The sequence below is a fragment of the Lipotes vexillifer genome, unplaced genomic scaffold, assembly GCF_000442215.2.
Source record: "Lipotes vexillifer unplaced genomic scaffold, Lipotes_vexillifer_v1.1 scaffold216, whole genome shotgun sequence".
Taxonomy (NCBI): Eukaryota; Metazoa; Chordata; class Mammalia; order Artiodactyla; family Lipotidae; genus Lipotes; species Lipotes vexillifer.
In genome coordinates, this window is record NW_006779100.1 from 4,065,685 (window position 1) to 4,093,374 (window position 27,690).

Below are 27,690 nucleotides of genomic sequence, written 5' to 3' on the forward strand. Positions count from 1 at the left end.
TATTGCCACCACCGTGGTGGCTCTACTGCGTGCTGTTCTCCATCCCTCTCCATTCCAGAAGTGGGGCAAGACTCTCTCCTTCAGCTCCCACTGCACAGCTAAAGATCAGACAGGATTCTACCAACCATCCAGAAATAGCAAATATGAATACAGCACTGAACTGAATCTGCAACTGTGAGGATGTGCCAGGTTCTTTTAAATGAGTCAGAATGAAATGGACAAGAAACCAAGAAAACTGTTTTGTCCTATTTGGCTTGGATTTGGTTACAGTTTCCTACCACCTTTTCAAACCTAGTATTCTTAGATAGTGGTCTCTTCCAAGACTTGTTCCTACTTGTCAGAAAAGAGCTGCTATCACAGTTAGATCTGGGTTTAAGAGGGAGTCTAGAGTGTGATATTTATGAGTTGCTCACGAATTTCAGGCTCTAGAGGTAGAAACATCCATTCCGTTCTAGAATAGATTCCCTTGTCCTGAAAAGAACCGCTTAAAGGGCCCTTTTAGTTAAAATATGAGACAAGTACTCACACACTGTTCAGGAACAATTTTGGAATTTGGTAAAGACCTGGGGCCTAGATGCTTGCCCATTTCCCATGCATTTCCCTTCCAGTTTCAAGTCATCTGGGGGAAAAAGAAAGAGAAAAATTAAATTAGCTATTTTCTTTTGTTCCTTATCACTCCTTCTGATTTTCAATTTTGAAGTTTTCCAATAGTAGTTATTGAATTATGAGAAAAATGGTTTTATTTTTCAAGGTAACATCCCATTGCTTTGATATCTGATAAAGGCTGTTGAAAATCAGTTTAATGAGAACATTTTTCTATTTAAGGCAAACATATTTTTCAAGTTCCTTTGTCACTCATTGTTTTCATTTCAGTGGATGTTAAAACAATCTTTTATCCCAAAAGGATTATAAAAATTATATCATACTTTTTTTGTGTGTATGGTACGTGGGCCTCTCACTGTTGTGGCCTCTCCCATTGCGGAGCACAGGCTCCGGACGCGCAGGCTTAGCGGCCATGGTTCACGGGCCCAGCCATTCCGCAGCATGTGGGATCTTCCCGGACCGGGGCACGAACCCATGTCCCCTGCATTGGCAGGCGGACTCTCAACCACTGCACCACCAGGGAAGCCCTATATTATATGTTTTATTAAAGTACTTTAAAAGGTCAAATAGAACTAAAAGCCTTCTAACAAAGAAGTTACTAGCCCATCCCTTTCCTCTCTTTTCCCCAGTTCCTCTCACCATGCAATTCTTTTTGACTCTTTTGACTGTTTCTTCTGTTGTTTTCAAATTTTCTATATTTCTAATATTATGCACTATTGCTATCTTTTGAGTCACTAATTTAAGCCTTGTCAAATGATTTTCTTCTTATAGATGAAAGTTTAGTTCTGTTATACCACAATTTTCTTACCTTGCCCTCCCAATGAAATTGTATTACTATTTGTAGTTAAATCCAAATGCAATGTTTACATGATTTTGCCTATCCAGATATGAGCATTGTAGCATATTTTGATCATTCCTTTTTCATTTTTGTTTTTCCTGAAGTAAATAATTGCCTTTTATTTTTTAAATTGCTTAGTTTTCTTTGTACTTCATAATTATTCTCACCCCTTCCATTTGTCTCTCCGTATTTTTAATTTCCCAAAAGGTCAGTTTTACCAGGTAATTTTTGTTGGTTTCAATTTCTTTTTTTCTTGAAGCTATCCTTTCTAGAGATCTTAATTTTCTTTGAACCTGGGGCCTTCCCCCACCCCAGATCTGCTCCTTAGCTGCCTTCCTGAAATTTATTTTGCTGCCATCAGAGGCATTTACTTTGCCATTCTCTTGGTTCATTCTTCCTCGATCTACTCCCATGTTTTGAGGTAGCATATCTCTAGTAGTTTCCTGAGCACTAGTGCATGAATGGTAAATTTTTTGAGACTTTTCATGTCTGAAGATGTTTTTATTCAACTGTCATATTTGATTTGTAGTTTGCTCGGAAGTGTAATTTTAAAGGCATTGCCCCATTGTCTTTTTTTTTTTTTTTTTTTTTTTTTTGGCTGCGTTGGGTCTTCGTTGCTGCACCCGGGCTTTCTCTAGTTGCGGTGAGCGGGGGCTACTCTTCATTGCACTGCGTGGGCTTCTCACTGCGGTGGCTTCTCTTGTTGCGGAGCATGGGCTCTAGGCACGCCGGCTTGAGTAGTTGTGGCACGCGGGCTCAGTAGTTGTGGTGCACAGGTTTGGTTGCTCCGAGGCATGTGGCATCTTCCCAGACCAGGGCTCGAACCCATGTCCCCTGCATTGGCCGGCAGATTCTTAACCACTGCGCCACCAGAGAAGTCCCCCCATTGTCTTCTTTTAGAAATTGAGATATAATTCACATACCACAGATTTCACTCTTTTAAAGTATACCATTTAGTGGGTTTTAGTATGTTCACCAGGTTGTGCAATCATCACCATCTAATTTTAGAATATTTTCATCACTTTAGAAAGAAACCTGGTACCCATTAGCAATCACTCTCCTTTGCCCCTCCCCACCCCAGCCCTTGGCAACCACTAATCTAATCTCAGTCTCTATATATTTGCCTATTCTGGACATTTCATATAAATGGAATCATACAATAGGTGGCTTTTGTATGTGGCTTCTTTCACTTAGCATAATGTTTCAAGGTTCATCTATGTCCAAGCATGTACCAGTACTTCATTACTTGCTTATAGCTGAATAATAGTCTATTATAAGGATATACCACATTTTACTTATCCATTTATCAGTCGATGGACATGTGGGTTGTTTCTACTTTTTGGCTATTAAAAATAATACTGCTATGAATATTTGTTTACAAGTTTTTTGGTGAGTATATGTTTTCAGTTCTCTTGATACATAACTAGGAGTGGAATTGCTGGGTCATATGGAAACTCTGGTTAACTTCTTGAGGAAATGGCTCCATTGTTAGAAGAAACTTGGAAACTTCCAAGCTTGCTGTTGAAAAGAAGTCTGAAGCCTTTCTGATTCTGTGCATGTAACTTTCAGATTCTGTGCATGTTTTGTTTTGTTTCTCTCCAGAAGCTATAGAATTACTCCTTTATCTCCAAGACTGTGAAATTTCATAATGATATGTCTTGATGTGGGTCTGTTTTCATCCATTGATCTGAGCACTCACTGGGCCTTTTCAATTGTGAAACACAGGTCCTTAAGTCCTGATGATTTCCGCCACTGCATCAAGGCTGCTACTTACGGCTGTGCAGTCTGTGCATTGCACAGATGTGCCCTGCTGAGGATGGTGGGGGCTGAAATCTAACCAGAATTCCATTCACTAAACTGTGTGCTTCAGCTTAAGGCTATATCTGCTTGGAGGAGGGGTATCTCTTTCCTCACACCTTTTTCTTTCTTTCTTTCTTTCTTTTTTTTTGTGGTATGTGGGCCTCTCACTGTTGGGGCCTCTCCCGTTGCAGAGCACAGGCTCCGGATGCGCAGGCTCAACGGCCATGGCTCACGGGCCCAGCCGCTCTGCGGCATCTGGGATCTTCCCGGACCAGGGCACAAACCCGTGTCCCCTGCAACGGCAGGCAGACTCTCAACCACTGCGCCACCAGGGAAGCCCTCTTTTTTTTTTTTATTTAACTTTTAATTTTATATTGGAGTATAGCCAATTAACAGTGTTGTGACAGTTTCAGGTGCACAGCAAGGCGACTCAACCATACATATACATGTATCCATTCTCCCCCAGACTCTCCCCGATCCAGGCTGCCATGTAACATTTAGCAGAGTTCCCTGTGCTATACAGTAGATCATACACCTTTTTCTGCTCAGCAAGCCATGTGCTTATAGAGTATATTCATCCATGGTAGGTGTCTTTTTCTTATTTACACAAAAATGACCTAGAGGTTAGTGGAGGCCCTACCCTCCCTTTTCTGTGTTCCCTCTTTGGAACTCCTCCTATTATTCAGACGTGGGATCTCCTAGATTCAGCCTCAAAAATCCCTGTATTTTCTGTCCTCTTTTCCATCTTTTTGTCTTTTTGTTTCACTTTCTGAGACATTCTCTCAACTTTTAATCCTATTGAATTTTTGTTTCTGCGCATTTTAATGTTTGAGAGCTTTTGTTGCTCTTGTTCTCTAAATATTTGCTTTCTATAACATGTTGTTCATATTTCATGAATGCAATGTCTTATCTCACTGAGAGTATTAATGGTAAGTATTTTTTGAAGTTTTCTTCTCCCTGTTGTTTCTCATCTTTCTGTTTTAGTGTTTTGGTCTCTGTATCTCATCTTCTCTACATCACACCACTGGGCAACCTTCCCTCCCCAGCCCTAGAAATTTATTCCTCAGAGAGAGTAACCTAGAAGGTCTCTGGACTGGGGGACGTCAGACACAACTGAGAGGGAGAGTACCAGAGTGAAAACAGGGAGAGTATGAGTGTGTTTACTGAATGCAAAGACCTCTGTAGGCTTCCCACACTAAGCTCCAAACAAAAAGGAGCATACAACTGATACCTGTGCCATTGGAATACAAGAAAAAATATCATTCAACTTTTATTTGTAATGGTTTTATCACATCAATAGCGAGTATCTATTTTTTGTTTAAAAGTGTTTTACAATAATTTAATTTAAATAAGCAGTAAAGGGACTTCCCTGGTGGTGCAGTGGTTAAGAATCCACCTGCCAATTCAGGGCACACAGGTTCGAGCCCTGCTCCAGGAAGATCCCACAGGCTGCAGAGCAACTAAGCCCGTGCACCACAACGACTGAGCCTGTGCTCTAGAGCTCGCGAGCCACAACTACTGAGCCCATGTGCCACAACTACTGAAGCCCCTGTGCCTAGAGCCCATGCTTCGCAACAAGAGAAGCCACTGCAGTGAGAAACCCGCACACCACAACGAAGAGTATCCCCCGCTCGCTGCAACTAGGGAAAGCCCGCATGCAGCAACAAAGACCCAATACAACCAAAAAAATTTTTAAAAGATACACTGCTTGCTGATCTTGGGTTAGTTTTTAGTTGAAAGGAGCAGTTACACTTTAACTTTTGGACTTGAAGCTTAAAGACTTCATTCTTTATTGCTTCGCACATCTTTCTAATTGTCTATCATTCCCAAAGGATTTACCTTAATCCAGTGTTAAAGCAGAGATCCATAAGTGGAATTTTAATTATAAATATCCTATAATACCCCAATGTTTTCAGCAGAATGAATTCCCTATGTAATTAAAAGTTTGATTAAACTAGACCCTACAAAAATACCATAAAATGTTTCTGAATTAATAGGTTCATAAACAGAGATTCAAAGTTTGACCCAGCAAGTCTTTAAACTCAGATATATTCAAATAATTTACTATATCCTTTACAAAGGAAGAATTACTAAATCTATGCGCATTGGAGCTCTGCTGAACTGCAGAGATCTGGCGTCTATCCACCACAAGAGGGCAGTAACACTCAACCGTTGTTACTGGGAACCCAGCCGACCGATGGGGGCTTCATTAGAGAAATCATTAGAGCCAGTTGTTAAGGCATCAGTCTCTCATCGAAGCGGGGCAGGGAAACAGGAACCTCCACCCAGACAGGTTCGGAGCTTTTGTCCTCGGTAACAGTAAGACAGGAAATAAGCAACAGGGGCTTGTGAAAGGGAGCGACCTCGCTCCCCATCCTCAAATCCTTGAATCACCATGGAGATGGCTGATTAGCTTAATAATGGCTGCAGACAGGGGTCTGATCATTTGGATGTCGGATAAGAACACTGGAAGGCGTCAATGCAACAGGGCTCTTAATGGGGATCTGGGAAAGGCAGAATAAAGGCTGTGGGCAGTAGCAGAGCTGTTATATCTCAGAAAATTAGTTAGGACTGGTTTTAGGAGTGTTCTAGAGTGAACTTTTATTTAATTTAGATTCATAACATTGGAACATTATGATAATCAAAGTAATATTTGCAGCCTATAGCATTAACTTTTAAAGCTTCCAGGAAGCTAATTAATACAAAAAGGGATCAGTTATAACAAATGCATCTCAATATTTTAAGTATGTACGTTATTGGTCTAGTATTACCCATAATATGATATGAATCAGGTTTTTTTTGTTTTTGTTTTTGTTTTTTTTTGCGGTATGTGGGCCTCTCACTGTTGTGGCCTCTCCCGTTGCGGAGCACAGGCTCCGGACGCGCAGGCTCAGCGGCCATGGCTCACGGGCCCAGCCGCTCCGCGGTATGTGGGATCCTCTTGGACCTGGGCACGAACCCGTGTCCCCTGCATCGGCAGGCGAGCCGTCAACCACTGCGCCACCAGGGAAGCCCTGAATCAAGTATTTTTAATGTGATCTCATGACCAGCATCTGTTTTTTTATTCATAATTGTCACTAATGTTACTGAAAAGACAGTATTTGAAAAGCCTAACTTAATTATTCCACAATTTAATGTTGTTTCAATCAACATTTATTAAACACCTACAACTGAGAGAAGACAGTACCTCTGTGTGTGTGCGTGCATGTGTTAAAACAGAATTTTAGAAAATTGTACCCACGTGTTTTAAAGTGAGCTTCAAATAAAAATGAGACGAGTATGTTTTCCATATTTTTTGTGCCTTTCCTGTCCCACATTGTACCTTTTGTGGTAGTGATGCCTTCAAAACCATAGAAAGCCTAATTCAGGGAAATTTGTTCCTTCACGTTGATAGAAGATAGGGAAATAATATATGTTCTGTTTTGTCATCCTAATAGATATCCATAAGTGACATAATTGTCAGTGTTGTTAATGAGCTACTGTATAGAAGACAACATTTAAAATGTCTTATTCAATTATAAGTATCACTTAATAGTTTGATTCAACTCAAATCAGCAAACATTTATTGGGTTAGGAACTGTATTAGACACTAGAAGTAACAAAAATGAGTAAAACAGACCCGAGGGTAGAAGGCACCTGAAAGAAGGAAGGTAATTAACATTTTTTTGAGCAACTACTCTGTGACAGATTTTTGCATATCTTTTCTCATTAATCCTCATAGCAATTCTGAGTTATCTCTGTTTTTTGGAAGAAGAAACAGGCTCAGAGCAATTAAGTGACTTTTTTCAAGGTCACAAAACTAGTTGGGGTACAACCAAGATTAGAACTCAGATCCTTTCAACTTTAAAGTATATTCTCTTTCCATTGGACCATTCTATCTGAATATTAGTCACTGATTGACTCCTGGGAAAAAGTAACTTTTACGAATGGCAGCTTAATAGTTAGCAGTCTAACAAATGAAATGTTTTGGTGTGCAGTGATTATATGTTTAAAAATAATTTTTAATTAGGAAATATTTCAAACACAGAAGTTAGAGACTAACACCTGTGTAGTCATTATGGGGCCATATTCTATATCCAACCTTAACATTATGCATGGTTGAGTCAGACTTTCTTAAAGAAAGAAAACATTATAGGAACAGTTGAGACTTTCTATACCCCTCCCGATCCCATTCTCTTCTCTTCCTCCCTAAAGCTAATATTATTATGAATTTGGTGTTTATCAGTTTCATCATGATTTCTTACTTTTACTACATGCCTATGAATCCATAAACAATATAATATTTTCAGGTTTTAAAATTGTTTTTAACTATATCCAAAAGAACATACTATTCTACGACTTACTGTTCTCAACAGTATGTTTTTGAGATTTATCCACAATGATATATGTAGCTCTAGTTCTTTGTTAAATGCTGTGTAGTATTCCATTATATGAATATAAGGAAATTTATTTATCCATTTTCCTGTAATTACATATTTAAACAAGATTCTGCTATGGTTTTGACTCAAAATATATCGAATAAACTTTTGTCATAATTTATATTTTATATTTTAGTATTAAAATATATTTTAGTAATAAAAGTACAAAACTATTCACACTAACTTGTTTTTTTCTTGGTGCAGATCATTCTAGAATTGAAGTATGGACATTTGGTAATACTGCTATCGAATACTTATACCACTGGGCACACATCTGTTCAGCTCTTATGAAGCTGAACAAAAAAATAAATAGTGCCATTTCGCCCCCATTGCCATCCAAGACTGACTCCTATGTGTATGCAAAATGCCAAGGGGAAGCTTGTTAGGGAAATGCTAATGGAATTGCTACTGTATTTAGGGTATTTTTGTCATGTTCAGTTTTGTTTGTTAACTATAAAATAAAATATTTTCATTTGGAAAGGAGTGCCACATAGACATATTCTTCTCCTAGACATTTATCTCAGCGCTTTATAAAACCAAAAGTGCTACCTAAGGAGAAATTTGATCTAAAAAATATCCAGTTAAGGTAGCCATAACTAAATGTATGTTATAGAATATATTTTAAAGTTTCCTTTTAGTTTTAGCATTGTATCTGGCATGGGACTATTACGGTTCGTTGGGCAAAGTTATTTTAATTTTTTTTAAGGTACAAGTGAAGAAACACTGAGGATTTAGAAAAAATGGCAGTTTTTACATCAGAAGAGCACCAAGTAATAAAGATTTTAAGAAATGGACTGGGAATTGTTTTTCTAATTTTTCAAAGACTTATATGAGCACCACTTCCTCCCCACCGCCATCTCCACCCCCCACCCCTACTTACCTTAACAACTTAAAAGTTATTTCGATGACTAGAAATTCTGGGAAAGTGTTTGTCCATGACTCACAGAAAAAAGAAAAACACTTTTTTAAAATAACAAAATCCTCTCAAGTTCAAGAACTGCAAAAAGAATTTATATTTATTTAAAGCTTCTTACTACAGCAAACTTTACTGCTCTGTTGCGAGATTTCATCTTTGCAATAAGATATCTGATGACAGAGTCCATTTTTAATAAAATTTTGGGAAATTAAACTTCATTTTCTTTATTTGGTTGACAAAATGTGATGTGTTCCAAACATCTTATATTTTGAGATTGGAGGTCCCTTTTTAACCTTTTCTGATAAGATGGCACTGTTATTACCAGGCCTCATCTCTTGGATGATCGCATGCCCAGTTTTAACCTATAAGCCTGTTTCATATTTGGAAGTGGTCTTTTCAGGGCATTTGCAGCAACATTTCTAGGAACAATGTTCTTGAAGATATTAAACTGATAGCCACATATCGTGATGGCTTCAGATCAAGCTTATAAAGAGTCCACTGTGAATACAAATGGCATTTTAGGCAGCAAGGAGGGGAAATTTTTGCAGACTGCCACCTGTTTAACCATTATCATGGTTATTATTTTATTAGCTCTTTCTCCATAGTTTATAGGTAACAATGATACTGCACGGTGTAGACCATCCAGACCACTTTCCTTTATCATGGAGTTAACTAAGTGGCATCCAGCTTAATGATAAAATTATCACACACTTGCATGGCATTTTAACTTGTTTGAAGTATCAGCATTTTCACATACTAGCTCATTTGATCCTCCTCATAACATGTAAGGTGGCAGTCTCGATATTACAATACTATGCCCATTTTATAACCAAGGAAATAGGCTCAAAGAGTGAGTTATTTAGGTCACAACAGCTAGTAAGAGGCACCCACATGTCCTAATTTCTGTTTTATTGCTCTTACCAGCATTCCAGACATCTCACCAACACTTTCCAGACTTTACTAGGCTAAAGACTATGCTATTAGTCTTTTGGAAACTACTTTAGAATTAAGCAACCAACAGGGTTGAATTTATCTAACTATCGTTCAAGTAAAATCCTATCCCTTAACACCAGGAGTTTACTCTTTTAGTGAAGAGGATGCTATTTATGCTTGACAAAAACTTAGATGTAGGTCTATATTTAAACCTATTTATTTGACTCAATAGATTTATTGATTTATTTGTATTTACATATACTTCAGAAGCTTAGACTTAATTGGATTTTTTTATTAGCTCTTTCTCCATAGTTTATAGGTAACAATGGTACTGCGTGGTGTAGACCATCCAGACCACTTTCCTTTATAATTACAGCTTTCCATGGTCCAAAAACAACATAAGGTTTCAAGACAATGATACTGGAATCCCAGAAAAGCTCCTATTGGCTCTTTTAACAGCTTTATTGAAATATAACACATATATTATACAATTCACATACTTAATGAAAATGCTTTTTAGTATATTCACAAAATTGTGCAACCATTTACAACTATCAATTTCAGAACATTTTCATCACCCCCATAAAAACTCCATACCTATTAGCAATCACTCCCCATTTTTCCCCACTCCAGCCCTAGGCAACTACTAACCTTGCTTTCTCTATGGGTTTGCCTGTTCTGGATATTTTATATAAAAGGAATCATACATTATGTGGTCTTTTGTGACTGACTTCTCATTCCTTCATAATCTAAATGTGATTAAGCAACCAGCTGCCCTTAACTTCCACAGACATCCCCAATCTACGGACTCAGAAGACCCTTTGCAGGTAATTTAGGGAATTTTCATTCCTCTTCTGTAAGGTCTTATGCAATGCCACTCCCACCTAACCCCACCCTACATCATCAACTCTATGTTCCTCCCCTCCCCTCCATGACCTTATTATAAAGACTTCTCAGCAGGCAAGATCAATTAATTAAATATTGCCTATGTCTTTCTCTGTAGGCATTGTAATTCCCCTTGGTGGGTGTTCCATCTCCTAGTCATTAAACATATTTTACCTCTCCTCAACCTACTGCCTGAGCTTAAAGGCAATGGGAGAATACAGAAGCTTGCATTATATAGGATATCGAGCTGGATAACTTTGTGTAACTAATTCCCCATCCAGTCTCCGTAAGTAAGAGGCAGACAGCCCAGGCAGGAGGCTTTATTTTTACCCTTTATCGATTCTTTTTATTTTAAGCAAAGTAACACATGCTCATAGTTTAATAAGTCCTTCTGTCATACAAGGTCTATCAAGACCAGAGCATTTCCCAGCTCAACCTCACCCCTATTTTCCTTGCTTCTGAGTCATCTACTTTCAGTTCTTTTATCTCAGGAGTTAATAAACAGCCCACAAGCTAAATCTGGCTAGTTGCCTGTCGTGATAAAGTTTTATTGGAAAAGCCATGCCCATATCGTCTATGACTGCTTTCATACCACTGGGCAGAGCTGAGTAGCTGCCACAGAGACCTATGACCCATAAAGCCTAAATATTTACTATCTAACCATTTGCATAAAAAGTTTGCCAACCCCTATTCTGGCTGTAGTTTTGACATGTGCCTCCATATTGCAAAATAACATGCTGTGTGGCTACTTTTTTTCCCCCTAAGTTAGGCAATATTTATTAACCTCCCAGTATGCAACACAAAGATTTAGCTCCTTCCCCAGTGTGTGCATCCACACACACACAAACACATACACATTTCCCACTCCTTCCTTCTTCCCAATATAATTACATAGTAATGTAGATCAGAATAGCTGGATATTCAGTGTTTGCATTATCATGATCATGTATGCTATTTAGGGCTTAGCTATGTAGTAAGTTACAATTATTTTCCTTTCCTGAACATCTTTTTGCTTTCCCTGGTGTTCGTGTCAAAAGAAAACTTTTGGAGTGGCTGGAGTGACTATAAAGATATCAGACAAAGTAGATTTCAGAGCAAAGAATATTACTGTGATAAAGAAGGTCATTCCATAATGAAAAAATGGTCAATTAATTAAGAAGACATAAAAATTTTAATAGTTACACACCTAATAACATAGTTCCAAAATACACAGAGCAAAAACTAATAGGACTGCAGGTCCATAGAGAACAGAAGTAGATTACTGGTTGCCTACTCTTGCGGGGGGAGGGGGGGTGGTAAATAGGAGTGACTAATGGTTACATGTTTTTTTTTCTGGGTATTGAAAGTATCCTAAAATAGCTTGTGATGATGGTAGCACAACCCTCTGAATATATTAAAAACCATTGAATTGTACGGTTTTGTTTTTTTTTGGCTGCGTGGCATAGCGAACGGGATATTAGTTCTGGTACCAGGGATCGAACCCATGCCCCCTGCAGTGGAAGCACAGAGTCTTACCCACTGGACCGCCAGGGAAGTCCTGAATTGTATGCTTTAAATGGGTGAATTGCATAGTATGTGAATTATGTCTCAATAAATCTGTTTAAAAAAAAGATGTTTATACTAAATAGAAATCTGGTTCTACACAAAGATATGGAGACACTGGAAATGGTAAATATGTGAATAAACATAATATTTTTATTTTCTTTTTACATTGACCTATTTATTATATAAGAGATATGATAAAGTATACATATAAACAACCAGATAGAGATACATAGGTGAGGTCAGGAAAGGGTGCTTCTGTCCTCATGAAGTTGGGGTGTACCACCCTCTGGGCAGGTGGATATGTTCACCAACCTGGAAGCTCTTAGAATTCCATACTTTTGGGTTGTTTATGGAGGCTTCATTATGTAGGCGTGATGGATTATTAATTTGGTTTAAAACCCCTCTCTTCTTCCTGGAGGATGGGAGGTGGGGTAGAAAGTTTCAAGCTTCTAATTATGGTGTGGTCTCTCTGGTGACTAGCCCCCATGCTGATGCTATCCAGAAGCCCACCAAGAGTTACCTCATTGGAACAAAATAACCCCTATCACCCAGGGAACCAGAAACTAGGGTCAAAGACCAAGTATCAAAACAACAGTTGCTCTTAGTGCTCTAATTACTCAGGAAATCACAAAGGTTTTAGGAGCTCTGTACCGGGAATCTGGGGCAGAAACCAATATATATGTCTATATATGTATATATATTTTTTCCCTCTTATTTCACTGTGCCCCAAGCAGATTTCATATTTGGCTTCTATCTAGCCTTACCCTAATCACTTTGGGGGAAAGAAAGACATTCAGCATATTCCTATATGCAAAGCTATATAATTCCTTTAATAATATATCTCAGCATTAATTCATTTAGAAGAGTGGATATCAAAATGTGGTCTGTGGACTCCCGAAGGTCCCTAAAACACTTTGGGGGTTTTCCAGGTCAAAACTATATTTCTAACAATTTGCCTTTTTCACTCATCCTCACACCAGTGTGCAACTGAACTTTGCAGAGGCTTCATGATGTGTGATGATGTCATCGTTCTGACAGCTAATAGAACGTGTGCCTGTGGATTCTTTTGCGTTTTCTTTCAACTTTATTTCTTCCAGTTTTATTAAGATATAATTAACATACAGCACTGTATAAGTTTACGGTGTACAGCATAATAATTTGACTTACATACATTATGAAATGATTACAATAAATTTAGTGAACATCCATCATTTCACATAGATATAAAAGAAAAAGAAAAAATACTTTTCTTTGTGATGAGAACTCTTAGGATTTACCATCTTAACTACTTGCATATATAACATACAGCAATGTCAACTATATTAATCATGTTGTACATTACATCCTAATACTTTTTTATCTTATAACTGGAAGTTTGTACCCTTTGACCATCCAATTCCTCCTCCCACTACCCCACCCTTTCCCGCTAAAAAGAAAAAAAACAGAAAAAGAAAAAGAAATCTGGATCTACACAAAGATACGCAGCACGGGAAATGGTAAATATGTGGATAAACATAACATTTTTCTTATTTAAAAATATTTTTAAAAGACAATTGACCGTTTAAAGCAAAAATGATAATTTATTGTGCATTTATAACATGGGTAGAAGTAAAATGTGCGACAAATACGGCACAAAGTCTCAGAGAGGGAAAATGGAACTATACTTTTATAAAGTTTTTATACTATACAGAAAGTGCTTCATTCTTACTTGAAGGTAGACTGTGATAAGTTAAAGATGTGTACCAAAAACCCTAAAGCAAAACCTTAAAAAAAAAAAAAAAAAAGCAAAGTATGGCCAATAAGCCAACAAAGAAGTTGAAGCATAAAAATCTTAAGCAGAGTCATAAAAATGTATTGATTAATTCAAAAGGGCGGGGGAAGGTGGAGGAGGGAGCACAAAAAACAGAGGAAAAAGAGAAAACAAATTGCAACTATAGTAATAACTACTTTAATGAAAATGTTCTAAATACCCACGTTAAAAGGAAGAAACTGCCAGACTGGATAAAAAAGCAAGACCCAACTATATGCTATCAACAAGAGAACCACTTTAAATATAAAGACACAAACTAATTAAAATAGGTTAAAAGTAAAAGGATGGGAAAAGATACACTATGCTAACAATGCTGGTTATATTAATATCAGATAAAGTAGATAAAAATAAAGAGGATCATTTCTTAATGGTATAGGGGGTCAATGTAAGAGGACACAACAATCCTACATGTTTATATATCTAATAATAAAACTTCAAAATACATGAAACAAAACATGACAGGAGTAAAAAGAGAAATAGACAAATCCACAATTACAGCTGGAGATTTTAATGTTCTTCTGTCAGTAATTCAAAAGATCTCTTTGCTGTTACTAGTTTAGAAAGGGCCGAGAATGAGTGGGTCCACAGGTGAAGTGTGACTAGCATTTTTTAAAAAGTATCATATATAATTTTACTTCCTATACCCAGTGGTACCACGGTATTTTATTAATCATTTCTGTCCTATAATGAGATACTTGGCGTACAGATTTTCATCTTCTGCCAAATTACCCTGAGCCAGGTATACTCACACTGAGTACCTCGGGGGCGCGAGGGGGGGGGGGAATCGATAGCCTAGGGCAGTGGTTTTCAAACTTGAGTATCAGAATTACCTGGAGGGCTTGTTAAATTCACATTTCTGGGCCCCGTCCCAGAGTTTCTGATTCCGTAGATGTGGAACAGAGCCGGAAATTTTGCATTTCTAACAAAGTCCCGGGTGATGCCGATTCTGCTGGTCCCAGGACCACTCTCTGCGAACCTCTGGCCTAAAATTTTGTCATTCCTTTCTTCACACTGATTTCGAGGCAGTCTGTGGGTTTTCAAAACAACGCCCAAAGCCAAGTATCAGATTTCCAGCAGCGCGGAAGCAACACAAAACGCGAACCCAGCCGGTGGGCGGGTTCTAGGCCGCCCAAACCCGCGCGAGAGCTCACGTTCGACGTCGGCGTCTGCGTCAGCGTCACGTCGGCGTCGGCCACGTTCAGCGGAGACGGCAGGAAGATGGCGATTCCGGGCAGGCAGTGAGTGACCTGGGAGTTAGGGTTAGGCTGGGGAGTGAGACACCACGGCGACTGTGTCTTTGGCCGAGCAGTAGAAGTGCGCTGGAAGTGAAGGGGCTGTGTCGTCAGGGATAGAGATGGGGGAAAGCGAGAAATCCTGAGGAACATATATTCCCATTCCCCCCCACCCGCCCCACATTTTCCAGGATGGAAGCCCGAAGTTTGAGGGAGAAACTTGTGAGGAAATAAAGGAAGTTAGGCTGAGGGGCAGAGAGCGAGACTTTTCTAATTTCCAAAAGCTCGGTCTGAGGCCCCTCAGTCTTGCTTCCTACCCCGCGCTTGAGTTTCTCCCCGGTTGGATGCTTTCAGGGGCAATGAGAAGAGAAACAATTCCTGGCTTTCTTAGAGGGCCTTGTTCTACTTGGCAGGTCAAGTTCTGATTACCGCCCTCCCTTCTCGGTTTAGGACTGTTGTGCTGAGAAGCCACAGAAAAGGGTAGGCATATAGGGAATTGGGGTATACGTTGCCACAAAAGAGACAAATGTTATATGTTCTTGGAAGTTTTATCTTTGATGTATAATCCTCGCTTGTGATGCGGCCTCCCGTGATTTCTGCGTCTTAAAGGTCAAAACGTGAGAAACTAAATGAGTTGGATCTGATGGGATGGTTCTTTCAGGTGCTCCAAGACAAAGCAAGTGTGCTTAATAAAGTGTAATGGCAATTTGCCCCGTGGCTACTTGGGTTTCTCAGTTAATGTAATCTTTTAAAAAATTTTCATGGGTGACATTAACCTTTATCCAATAACTTCTTTAAAATTGTGTACCCAATAGGAAAAAAAACAAGTATTTTCTTGACTCTTGTTAGATCACAAGGATAATTTAGAGCATTTTTATTTTTAGTGGACATCAACTGAGCTTTCCACTAACATGTTCTTTTTAAAACCTTGCTATCATTTCACCATCTAAAACATTTCTGAACTCTTCATTCACTTCCCTTCTTTGATTAAAATGGTATTTTGATTTTGGCCCACAAATAATCACTTGAAGTAATAATTATAAAATCTTAATGCATATTAGAACTTTTAGATAGTTGAAAATCAGAACCAGTGTTATATGTTCATAGGTTATGTGACATGTTTTGACTTGGTAGCTTCGTCTGGAAGAGGTAGTGGATGTATTATTGTTTAACATTTAAATATAATGGTGTAATTTCTATTTCAAAAAAAAAAAATGCAGGTATGGGCTTACTTTGCCAAAGAAAGCACAGCAGTTGCACCCTGTTTTGCAAAAACCTTCAGTGTTTGGGAATGATTCTGATGATGATGATGAGGTAAGGGAAACTATGTTTTTCTACTGCATTGTTGGAAATTTTTTTTTTAATTGAACTTGTGAATTTTATGTCTTTGCTTGCTTTAGATATTTGTTAATACAGCGTATCTGTAGCATTATAATTTACAGAATTATCAAAAAGAATAAAGAAGAAAGGTCTACTTTTTTTTTTTTTGTAGGTGATACATGGATAATCTAAGAGATTTTTTTTTCCCAAGGCTGTGAACTTGTTATTTTTAAGCAGTTATACAGAGTAATTTCAGACAATAATACTGATATATAACAAAATTGTTGTTGTAAAGATCCCTGGAAATAAGCTATTAAGATATCGCCAGTTTCCTAGAAATTTTTATTAGTAAAGTAGTTTCTTATGAGACTACTTTTGTGGTTACTCAGTGTCTGCTAAGTGTAGTTATTCAGTTGTAATATGGTAGTGTATAAAGTTAGTATTGATGATAATGACATCTAATATGAACATTTTATGTTTTAGCAGCCAAAACAGTGTTTTCCTATGAAGCCCCAGTTTACAGCAGTTTATAAAACCCCCAAATGTGTGCTTATTTAATACTTCAGTCATTTTCTGTATTTCTAAAAGACCTTTGTATCAATTTCGTACTTCCTTTGCTCTGGCAGAAAAAATCACTTCTCTTTCAGTTTTTACTAATTATATAATAGCATAGTTAGGTAATTGAACATATTTGATCCTTTGCTTCTTCTGTTAAAGAAATAGACTCTAGATGGCTTACTTTTTAAAAGTTGATAATTTACATATAATTTGCATATAAACTCATGGATTTTAAGTGTACAGGTTGGTGACTTTTGACAAATATATACGCCCCAGTCAAGATGTATTGTAGAATATTTCTCTCTTCCCTGAAAGTTCTTTACCGCCCCTTTGCAGTTAGTTTGCTTCCCCACATCATGCCCCAGATAACTATCTCATTGTGGTTTTGATTTGCATTTTACTTATGACCAAGGATATTGGCCATTTATGTATCATCTTTAGAGAAATGTCTGTTCATATCATTTGCCTAGTTTTAATTGTGTTGTCATTTTGTTATGAGTTGTAAGATTCCTTTATATATTCTAGATACAAGTCACTTATTAGATGTAATTTGTAAATATTTTCTTCCATTCTGTGAATTGTCTTTTCACATTCTTGATAATGTCCTTTGAAGTACAAAAGTTCAATTTTGAGGAAGTCCAATATATTTTTTTTCTTAGGTTGCTACTGCTTTGGTGTCATACCTAAGAAACCATTGCTTAATCCAGGGTCACAAAGATTTACACATAAGTTTTCTTCTAAGAATTTTGTAGTTTTCATTCTAAAATTACATCTGTGATCCATTTTTGAGTTAATTTTTATACGGTTATGAGATGGGGGTTCAGTTTCACTCTTTGCATGTGGATGGATATCCAATTGTCCCAACACCATTTGTTGAAGGCTCTTCCCCACTGAATTGACACTACCCTTGTGGTTTGTTTTAATATACAAATAATTTTTTAAAATCACTGTAGACACAACAGGAAAATACGACATGGTTATCTTGTAGTTTCACATAAATCATCCTGGCATACCCACGTAATGCAAAGCAACATATACTCCAGTTTGAGAAGGATGGGTTTATACAAGTGATCTAGAAAGTTTACTGATGAGATTGCTGTTTTCTTTTCCATTGTGAAATGAGGCTAGTGGAAGCTGAACGGTGGGTACATTAGAGTCAGAAAAGAAAGGCCTAGGGCCATTTTGCTCTTCCCTCCCTTCCTCCCACCCTCCTTCCTTTTACATAGAGAGACTTTAATGCAGAGTATTGGTTACATGGGTGATGGAAGACTTGAGAAGCTACAAGAGATGGTGAAGCAACCCAGAGATTAGCAGTAGTAAAAGGCAAGAAGTGATAAATGGAGGGATGCAGGTAGGAGTTGGACCTGGAGGCCAGAGGCTAGGGTTAATTGGTGGGAACTGGACTTTTCCAAAAGGAGTTGAAGCCACGGGGAGATTCAGTCTTAGATAGAGAGAAAGGCAGGGAGAAATACCTCGTCTTCTCCCTTTCTCCTACCGTCCAATATACTGTTTTTGTATTCTGTTGGTAGAACCCAGCCAGAAGCCAACTGACAGGGAGCTGCAGTTTAGTTCTTAATGAGCAGAGAATATAAAACCGGTCTTTAGAGTAATTTCCTTACCTATAAAACATCAGTCTGGTGAATTCCAGCTTATATTATTTGTATATTATTTAAATGTTTGTGAGCTTTGAATATAAAACTCTTCTTTTTAAAAATTTTATTTTATTGAAATATAGTTAATTTACAATGTTGTGTTAATTTCTGCTGTACAGCAAAGTGACTCAGTTTATACACACACACACACACACACACATTCTTTTTCATATTCTTTTCCATTATGGTTTATCACAGGGTATTGAATATAGTTTCCTGTGCTATACAGTAGGACCTTGTTGTTTATCCATTCTGTATATAATAGTTTGCATCTGCTAATCCCAAACTCCCAATCAATTCCTCTCCCACCCACCTCCCCCTTGATAACCACAAGTCTCTTCTCTATGTCAGTGAATCTAAAACTCTCTTCTTTAAAAATTAATCAGTTAAGAAACAATAAAATTATTGGTGTTTTGGAAAATACAGAGAAAGGTATTTTATGTTTCCCCTCCTGAGGAGGGCATTTGATAAACCTGGCGAGGAGCCTCTGAAGCAAATCCAACTATTCTTATTTTCAGGAATTCAGCAGAAGCAACTAAGAGCCCAAATTTAAGATCAAACTTTTATTCCAGTGGTCAAGGAGAGGGAGCCCTAGCAAGCGAATTCTGTTTCAGTGTGTGTTTGTATCCAGAGTTAGTTTAAAAATGGGAGAAAGTGGTAGTCCAGCACTTTAAATTATTATTTAAATAGTCCCTCTTTTTGAAATTATCAGAACTAAATAGAAACAATGATCATTTTTTTCAAAGGTAGAGGAGATGAAGAGTTTTTACCCCATATGAGTAAGTTTTATATTATATCCAAATGCTGCTGTCTGATAATAAGTGTTTGAATGGTTTTGCTAAGATAGTAGTGTGTTTGTTTCATTTTTTTCCAGTCTCTCCTCTCTTTCCAGTCCCATTGCCATCACCTTCATTACTTCTATCATGGATTATTACAGCTTTGTAACAATTTCCTTATCACCTCTCTCTCCTCAGATTCATTTCAAATACTGTTGATAGATTGATCTTCCGAAAGCACAGTTCTAATCACTGTTAACTTCCTTACTCTTGAACCTAATTGTGTTTAATATCTAAACTGCTCATCCTGGCATTGAAAGCCTTCTCTATGCTTTGGCTTCAAAGGATTTATTAGCATTTTCTCCTAACTGTGCTTCTCCCTGCAAAGTACAGTTATGTTTGTATTCTTTCACAACTCTACTTTTCTTCACACTGGAAGTCTCTCCATCCTATATGTCCAAATTATAGCCATCCTTTAAAACCCAGTGCAAAAGTTGCTTCCTTCAAGATTTTCCCCATTAGAAAGACTTTCTTTTTCTGACACTCTTCACCTTTCTTAGAGCACTTAGCTTTTTATATCTTGTATTATAAGTTAGTTGCATACAAGTGTTTCATTGTACTAGAGTATGAGCTCCATTGAGTTAGGATCCAAATGTTTGTGCTGGCTTCTAAGAATGAGTAAAATCATTTACTCAGATGTTTTAGCTGTCTATATTGTAAAGAGCCAGATAGTAGATGTTTTAGGCTTTGCAAGCCAAGTAGTCAACTTTGATCTCCTAGTGTGAAAGCAGCCATTAGATAATATGTAAATGAATGAGCATGACTAATAAATGTGTTCTAATAAAACTTTATTTACAAAAGTGGGGATGGCTGAGATTTGGCTGTAACTTGCTGACTCATGATGTATACAATTATCCAAAGTATGTGTGACAACCAGTATTTCACAAGTGTTATAAAGTGGCTAGTGACTAAAATAGATGTTGCGTGACAAACATGGAACTTCCTTTTAGATATTTCTCTGTGATAAATGCTTGCTCATTTTGCAGAACATAATGAATTTTTCTTTTAGTCTTGGCAGTTGAAATGCTCATTTCTAAGTAATAATCTTGTGAGGTCCAGTTTTATAATATAATTCATATGCCATGAAGAGGTATGATCCATACAACCTGAGACTTGTTGCTGTTGGATAAAGATGCAAAACTTCTAGATCTCTTTAAAAGAGAATATTAAGTTAAAATAGCTTAAGTTCATTAATTTAGTTTTTTGTGTATATATCAAATATGTTAGATAAATGGTAGATGATAATAATTGCACTTTGAGTACTCAGAAGCCATGGTATAGTCCTTTTATAGGTTAAGCTTTCATTTTCATAAACTATAGAACAGTTACAAAAACTATAAGAAAAACATTAAAACTCCAGCAGAAAACTAAGGAAAATACATAGAGAAATGTAGAAGAAATGGAACTATCTAATAAACATTAAAAATATTTAATCTTAGTATATCTAAGAAATGTAAATTAGGGCAACAGTAAGCTGCCATTTTTTTTTTTTTTACTGTGTTAGAAAATACTTGAAAAAATGGTAATGGCAAGGTTTTGGTGAAATGGGAAATTCTGAAATTCAGAATTTTGTTCTTGTAAATCTTTGCCCCTTTTTGGAAGGCAGTTTTGCAATTTGTATCCATCCTTTAAGAATCAAGTATATTTAACCCACTGTATCAATCAGAAGACAGAGGCTGTGCCAGAATTTTCCCTTCTAAAATTCTCTTCTGAGGAAGTTGCCAGAAGTTTGCAGTAAAGATTTATAGGTATTCAGAAGTCTTTATTTCATGGTTTTTTATGATAGTAAAATCTTAGGACCAGTCCGACTTTCAACAGTGAAAGCATGGCTAAGTAAAGTGAGGTGCAGTGTATATTACAGAATTGTTAGAAATAAAATGAAAGGAAAAAAGAGTAAAGAGAGTATTTCAGAATATTAATGGTAGTTGTTGATGGTGGACTTATGAGTGGTTATTTTGTTTTTTATGCTTTTCTGTATTTTCTAAATTTTCCACAGTAGTTTTTATAATTGAAAAATAATTTTTAAGAAAAATTTATGGTGAATTTTAAGAATTTCCTGTAAGATACTTAGCTTCCAAATCATATTAAAATATAAAAGGAGATAACACATTTAATCTGATAGAAGTCATAATGAGAGAGAGTACTGGAACTATTTAAAAGCATGAAAGAAGATGAAATAAGCAGAATACAAAATTGAATATGTATATATGGTTGTACAGAACTATATGGATATATAAGTGGAAAATAGAGAATTGGTTTGGTTTTTTTGGGTTTTTTTTCTTTTTTTTCAAAATTGTATTTATTTCATTGTTATAATTTTTGAAGAACAGAAGGAAATCAGTGCTTTAAAAAATACATGATTGTATTTGTATATCCCCCAAATTAGAAACATTTGCAAATTACCGGATTACATGGTATATTTTCATTGCTTTTACTATTTCTTTTCTTTTTTAATTTTATTGAAGTATAGTTGATTTACAGTGTTGTCTTAATTTCTTCTGTACAGCAAAGTGACTCAGTTACACACATATATATATTCTTTTTCATATTCTTTTCCATTGGTTTGTCACAGGATTGAATATAGTTTCCTGTGCCCTACAGAAGGACCTTGTTTTTTATCCATTCTATATATAATAGTTTTCCTCTGCTAACCCAAACTCCCATTCCTTCCCTCCCGCCTCCCCGACCCCGCAGCAACCACAAGTCTGTTCTCTATATCTGTGAGTCTATTTTTGTTTTTGTTTTTGTTTTTGTTTTGCGGTATGCGGGCCTCTCACTGTTGTGGCCTCTCCCGTTGTGGAGCACAGGCTCCGGATGCGCAGGCTCAGCGGCCATGGCTCACGGGCCTAGCCACTCCTCGGCATGTGGGATCTTCCCGGACCGGGGCATGAACCCGTGTCCCCTGCATCGGCAGGCGGACTCTCAGGCGCAGGCTCAGCGGCCATGGCTCACGGGCCTAGCCACTCCTCGGCATGTGGGATCTTTCTGGACCGGGGCATGAACCCGTGTCCCCTGCATCGGCAGGCGGACTCTCAGCCTCTGCGCCATCAGGGAAGCCCATGTTTTTGGGGTTTTTTAATATTTATTAAATTATTTGGCTGCGCCGGGTCTTAGTTGCAGCAAGTGGGATCTTTGTTGCTGCATACGGGCTGTTTAGTTGTAGCATGAGAGATCTAGTTCCCTGACCAGGGATTGAACCCAGGCCCCCTGCATTGGGAGTGCGAAGTCTTAACTAGTGGACCACCAGGGAAGTCCCTGTTTTTGTTTTGTAGATATGTTGATTTGTATCGTATTTTAGATTCCACATATAAGTGATATCATATGGTATTTGTCTTTCTCTTTCTGACTTACTTTGCTTAGTGTAAAATCTCTAGGTCTATCTTGTTGCTGCAAATGGCATTATTCCATTCTTTTTTATGGCTGAGTAATATTCCATTTTGTATATGTACCACATCTTCTTTATCCATTCACCTGTTGATGGACATTTGGCTGTTTGTGAGTAGTGCTGCTATGAACATAGGGGTGCATGTATCTTTTCTAATTATAGTTTTGTCCAGATATATATGCCCAGGAGTGGGATTGCTGGATCATACGGTAGTTCTATTTTTAGTTTTCTGAGGAACTTCCATACTGTTTTCCATAGTGGCTGTACCAACTTACATTCCCACCAACAGAGTAGGAGGGTACCCTTTTCTCCATAGCCTCTCCAGCTCTTGTTATTTGTAGATTTTTTAATGTTGGCCATTCTGACTGGTATGAAGTGGTACCTCATTGTAGTTTTGACTTGCATTTCTCTAATAATTAGTGATGTTGAGCACCTTTTCATGTGCCTAGGGCCATCTGTAAGTCTTCTTTGGAGAAATATCTATTTAGGTCTTCTGCTGATTTTTCAATTGGGTTGTTTGTTCTGTTGTTGTTGAGTTGTATGAACTGTTTATATATTTTGGAGATTAAGCCTTGTCGGTTGCATCATTTTGCATATGTTTTCTCCTATTCTGTAGGTTGTCTTTTCGTTTTGCTTATGGTTTCCTTTGCTGTGCAAAAGCTTGTAAATTTGATTAGGTCCCGTTTGTTTATTTTTGTTTTTATTTCTATTGCCTTGGGAGACTGACCTAAGAAAACGTTGGTATGATTTATGTCAGAGAATGTTTTGCTTATGATTTCTTCTAGGAGCTTTATGGTGTCATATCTTGTGTTTAAGTCTTTAAGCCATTTTGAGTTTATTTTTGTGCCTGGTGTGAGGGTGTGTTCTAACTTCATTGATTTACATGCAGCTGTCCAACTTTCCCAGCACCGTTTACTGAAGAGACTGTCTTTTTCCCATTTTATATTCTTGCCTCCTTTGTTGAAGATTAAGTGACTGTAGGTGTGTGGTTGTATTTCTGAGCTCTCTATTCTGTTCCGTTGATCCATATGTCTGTGTTTGTACCAATAACACACTGTAGCTTTGTAGTATTGTTTGCAGTCTGGGAGGGTTATTCCTATTTCTTAATCTTTCACCACTTTAACTCCAGTCTTTTATCTTTTATTTATTTATTTTTTTATAGAAGCAGTTAGGTCTTTAATTTTTTTTTTTATTTTTTGGCTGAGTTGGGTGTTCGTTGCTGCATGTGGGCTTTCTCTAGTTGCGGCAAGCAGGGGCTGCTCTTCGTTGCGGTGCATGGGCTTCTCATTGTGGTGGCTTCTCTTGTGGCAGAGCATGGGCTCTAGGGCATGGGCTTCAGTAGTTGTGGCACATGGGCTCAGTAGTTGTGGCTCGCGGGCTCTAGAGTGCAGGCTCAGTAGTTGTGGTTCACAGGCTTATGGGCTTAGTTGCTCCGCAGCATGTGGGATATTCTGGACCAGGGCTCAAACCTGTGTCCCCTGCATTGGCAGGTGGATTCTTAATGACTGCACCACCAGGGAAGTCCCAACTCCAGTCTTTTAAAAACACTTTCTTGAGACTTCCCTGGTAGTCCAGCGGTTAAGACTCGGTGCTCCCAATGCAAGGGGTGTGCGTTCGATCCCTGGTCGGGGAACTGAGATCCCACATTCTGTGTGGCCAATAAATAAATAAATAAATAGTTCCCCCAGATTTAAAAAAAAACAATTTCTTGAATAACCAAAGTAGTCTTCATAAGTCTGTTTTTCCTATAATGAATTTTTTTTTCATTGGAAGCCTGTTTGGCTTGCTAATGGTAAGAAAAAGTTAAAATTTTAATATCTCTGAACATTATAGTACATCTGAATCAGGAAAGTGTTTCAGTTTCAGTTTTTCATCAGTTATCAGTCTCATAATTTCCTATTTCTCTGGAGATAGTCTGGTATAGTTTGAATAAAATGACAGTTTTATATGGACATGACAAAGATTATTAATTGTGAAAATGGCAGGAAATTTGGGTTATTTTAATGATGGCTAAGAACTTTTTACATTTTTATCATATGCTACTAAACTGAATTTCTAGAGATTCATGATACTGAATATATCTAATAGCAGTATAAGCAGTGAGAGATTTTAAGTAATTGTGTAGCTTTGCTAAAAATTCATCCCTTGGGCTTCCCTGGTGGCGCAGTGGTTGAGAGTCCGCCTGCCAGTGCAGGGGACACAGGTTCATGCCCTGGTCCGGGAAGATCCCACATGCTGCGGAGCGGCTAGGCCCGTGAGCCATGGCCGCTGAGCCTGTGCGTCCGGAGCCTGTACTCCGCTATGGGAGAGGCCACAGCAGTGAGAGGCCCGCGTACCGCAAAAAAAAAAAAAAATTCATCCCTTAACCTGCTATCCGTGAGTGAAATGGATATGTAAGAAAATGCAAGAAGAGAGCAAAGGACAACATTAAATGATAGAATTTTGTGAGGAGTGGGAGCGACAGCAAGAGGATTCTGTTCTTATGCCAGTAGGATAAGAGTGTTACCGAAGTGGCTGAGATCATCCAGATTATGAAGATGAGATGAAGTAGGAATTTTTGTTTTTTTCTTGGAAAGGAATGGTGGTATTAATCATGTGCCCTCATAGATGTAAAGTTGCTTTGTGAATCTCTGGTTAAATCTTTTTAGCCAGATTTACTTATGTTGACACACGGGTGGATTATTTTTTTTAAATCTAATTTGTCTGAGATATAATGCACATTGTTGTATTTTCAACTCCTGAGGTTTGTTTTTTTTGTAAATTCTTTTTATTGGTATTCTCAATTTGGTGAGATATTCTCATACTTTTCTTTAGTTTTTTAGACAGTTTCCTTTAGTTCGTTGAATGTGTTTATTCTGTGTGTGGACTGTACTTTCTTTGTATGTCTCATAAATTAGGGTTGAAAACTGAACATTTAAAATAATAGAAATGGCAACTGTGGAAATCAGAGCTTCCCCTCTTCCCAAGGTTGGTTGTTTTTGCTGGGTTTTATTGGCTGTTGTTTTTTGCTTAGTGACTTTTTCTGAGCTAATTGTTTTGGTTTTGGGTTTTGGTTTTTTTGGACACACCACGTGGCTCGTGGGATCTTAGTTCCTGGACCAGGGATTGAATCTGGGCCCACGGTAGTGCAGGTGCCGAGTCTCAACCACTGGACTGCCAGGGGATTCCCTGAACTAATTCTTAAAGTCTGTATTCATAGTTGTGTGTGGCCACTGAAGTCCACTTGGTTAGCTTAGTGGTCAGCTAGTGAGCTGACAGAGACTTTCTTAAACATCTGTAACTAATAAGTCACAAATGTGCCAAGAGACTCTGTGTGCATGTTGGGGTATGCCTTCAACACATAGCCAGGCATTTTACAACTTTGCCTTATCCTTCACTTCTTGCTTGTGCAGAGCCTGATGTCAGTCCTCAAGATCTGTCTTGAGAGTTTAGGACCTTCTTATGTCTTTCCTGATATGCTCAAAGGTCTGTGTATGCATGTGATCTTCATGATCCCTAGGAATATTTTGGGGATTTCAAGCCCATATCGACATTCTGTTCCTCTGTTTTTCTTCCTTTTAAGCTTTTTGGTTAACCGGTTGTTTTCCCCAACTGCTAAAATTGTTACCCACTGTCTCAGGCCACCCTGAGGTTCAACAATTGTCTTTGATTGTTTTTGACAGATACCCTCAAGGAAAAGGCTGTTTTACATCAGCAACTCTGTCAAGTCAGATAAAGACAGCCTTGTGAGTGGTGTCTTCCAGGGAACTACCAGACAGGTCCAATAATTCTCTGGGATGAGGTTTTCAAGGAACTTCATCTGCCCTTTGCAATGGTTGCCAGACTACTGATTTTTCTACTGTACTATGATTGTGGTCTCTTGTTTTTAGGCTACCATGGCACTAGGGAGGGGATGATGGAAATAGGGCAAGTTAAAACACCACAGAGTTATTACCAATATTCAGTTCTTGAATAAATGCTCCCTGGACTACTGTAAGCCTTTGGTTAATTTCCAGAGTTCTAAAAAAGCTGATTCTGACCCTTTTTGCCAGTATTTTTTTGCTGTTTTGGAGAAGAGAATTTCTGTTAGGTCCATACCACCATTTTCAGTGACATCCCAGGTTGTCTTTTGAGCCTCTCCAGTACATTTTTGCACACTTTTGACAAAGTCGTCTTACTTGTTTTAAAATCACCGTTGACTTCCCATTGCTCTTAAAGACTGAAATCTTCATTTTTGATCTGCAAAATCATTCATTGTCTTGCTATTCTGTTCAGCCTGTTCTCTACTATAGTGCTCTTATTCTTTAAAATTGCCTTAAGTCATTTAAATGTGTTTTAGTGTCACCTTCAGTTTCATAATAAAACTAGGGATTTTGATTGGAATTGCATTGAATTTATAGATTAGTTTAGAAGAGAATTGATATTTTAATATTTCACTCTTTTCATATATAAAGATAGCATATTTCTTTATTTGTTCAGGTGTTTTATATGTCCTTTAGTACAGTTTAATCGTTTCTTCCATGAGGGTCACACCCACCTTTTGTTGGATTTATTTCTAGGTACCTTGTAGCCCTTGTTATCGTATAAGGGGATTTTTTCTAATTTATTATTACTAGTATGTGTAAAAGCTTCTGATTTTTTTATTATTGATTTAATTCTAGTACCTATATAGTTCTAATAGTTTACCTGATGATTCTTTTGGATTTCCTTTGTAGACATAGTGTCTATAAATAAGGATAATTTTGTCTCTTCAATTCTTTTACCTCATTTTTCTTATCTTTTGGTGTGATTATGAGTGTGTCTTATTTTGTCTGAAAACTACAATATATAGAGAGAGGCAATGATAGAAACTTTGTTACATTGCTGACTAATGGAAATTGCTTATAAAATTTCTCAAATGTGATGTTCACTTTACATTTTAGCTACAATTTCTAGTTTACTACGAATTTTTATCATAAATGATTTTAAATTTTAATTTTT

General features: G+C 37.6%; 2 protein-coding genes across 3 annotated transcripts in view; both read left to right on the forward strand.

Annotated features, from left to right (window-relative positions):
* Window positions 1-8,045, forward strand: part of EFCAB5 (EF-hand calcium binding domain 5) — an 89,743-nt gene extending 81,698 nt beyond the window's left edge. The window contains exon 22 of the mRNA XM_007452467.1: window positions 7,864-8,045. Coding sequence (XP_007452529.1) covers window positions 7,864-8,045 — 182 coding nt within the window. The remainder of the gene's footprint in view (window positions 1-7,863) is intronic.
* Window positions 8,046-14,948: 6,903 nt separating this feature from the next.
* Window positions 14,949-27,690, forward strand: part of NSRP1 (nuclear speckle splicing regulatory protein 1) — a 62,524-nt gene continuing 49,782 nt past the window's right edge. The window contains exons 1-3 of one of the 2 annotated variants that reach the window (XM_007452453.1): window positions 14,962-14,986; window positions 15,431-15,460; window positions 16,201-16,294. In XM_007452453.1, coding sequence (XP_007452515.1) covers window positions 14,967-14,986; window positions 15,431-15,460; window positions 16,201-16,294 — 144 coding nt within the window. In that variant the 5' untranslated portion in view covers window positions 14,962-14,966. Of the gene's footprint in view, window positions 14,987-15,430; window positions 15,461-16,200; window positions 16,295-27,690 lie in introns of both variants that reach the window. The other variant, XM_007452454.1, reaches the window with a different exon arrangement.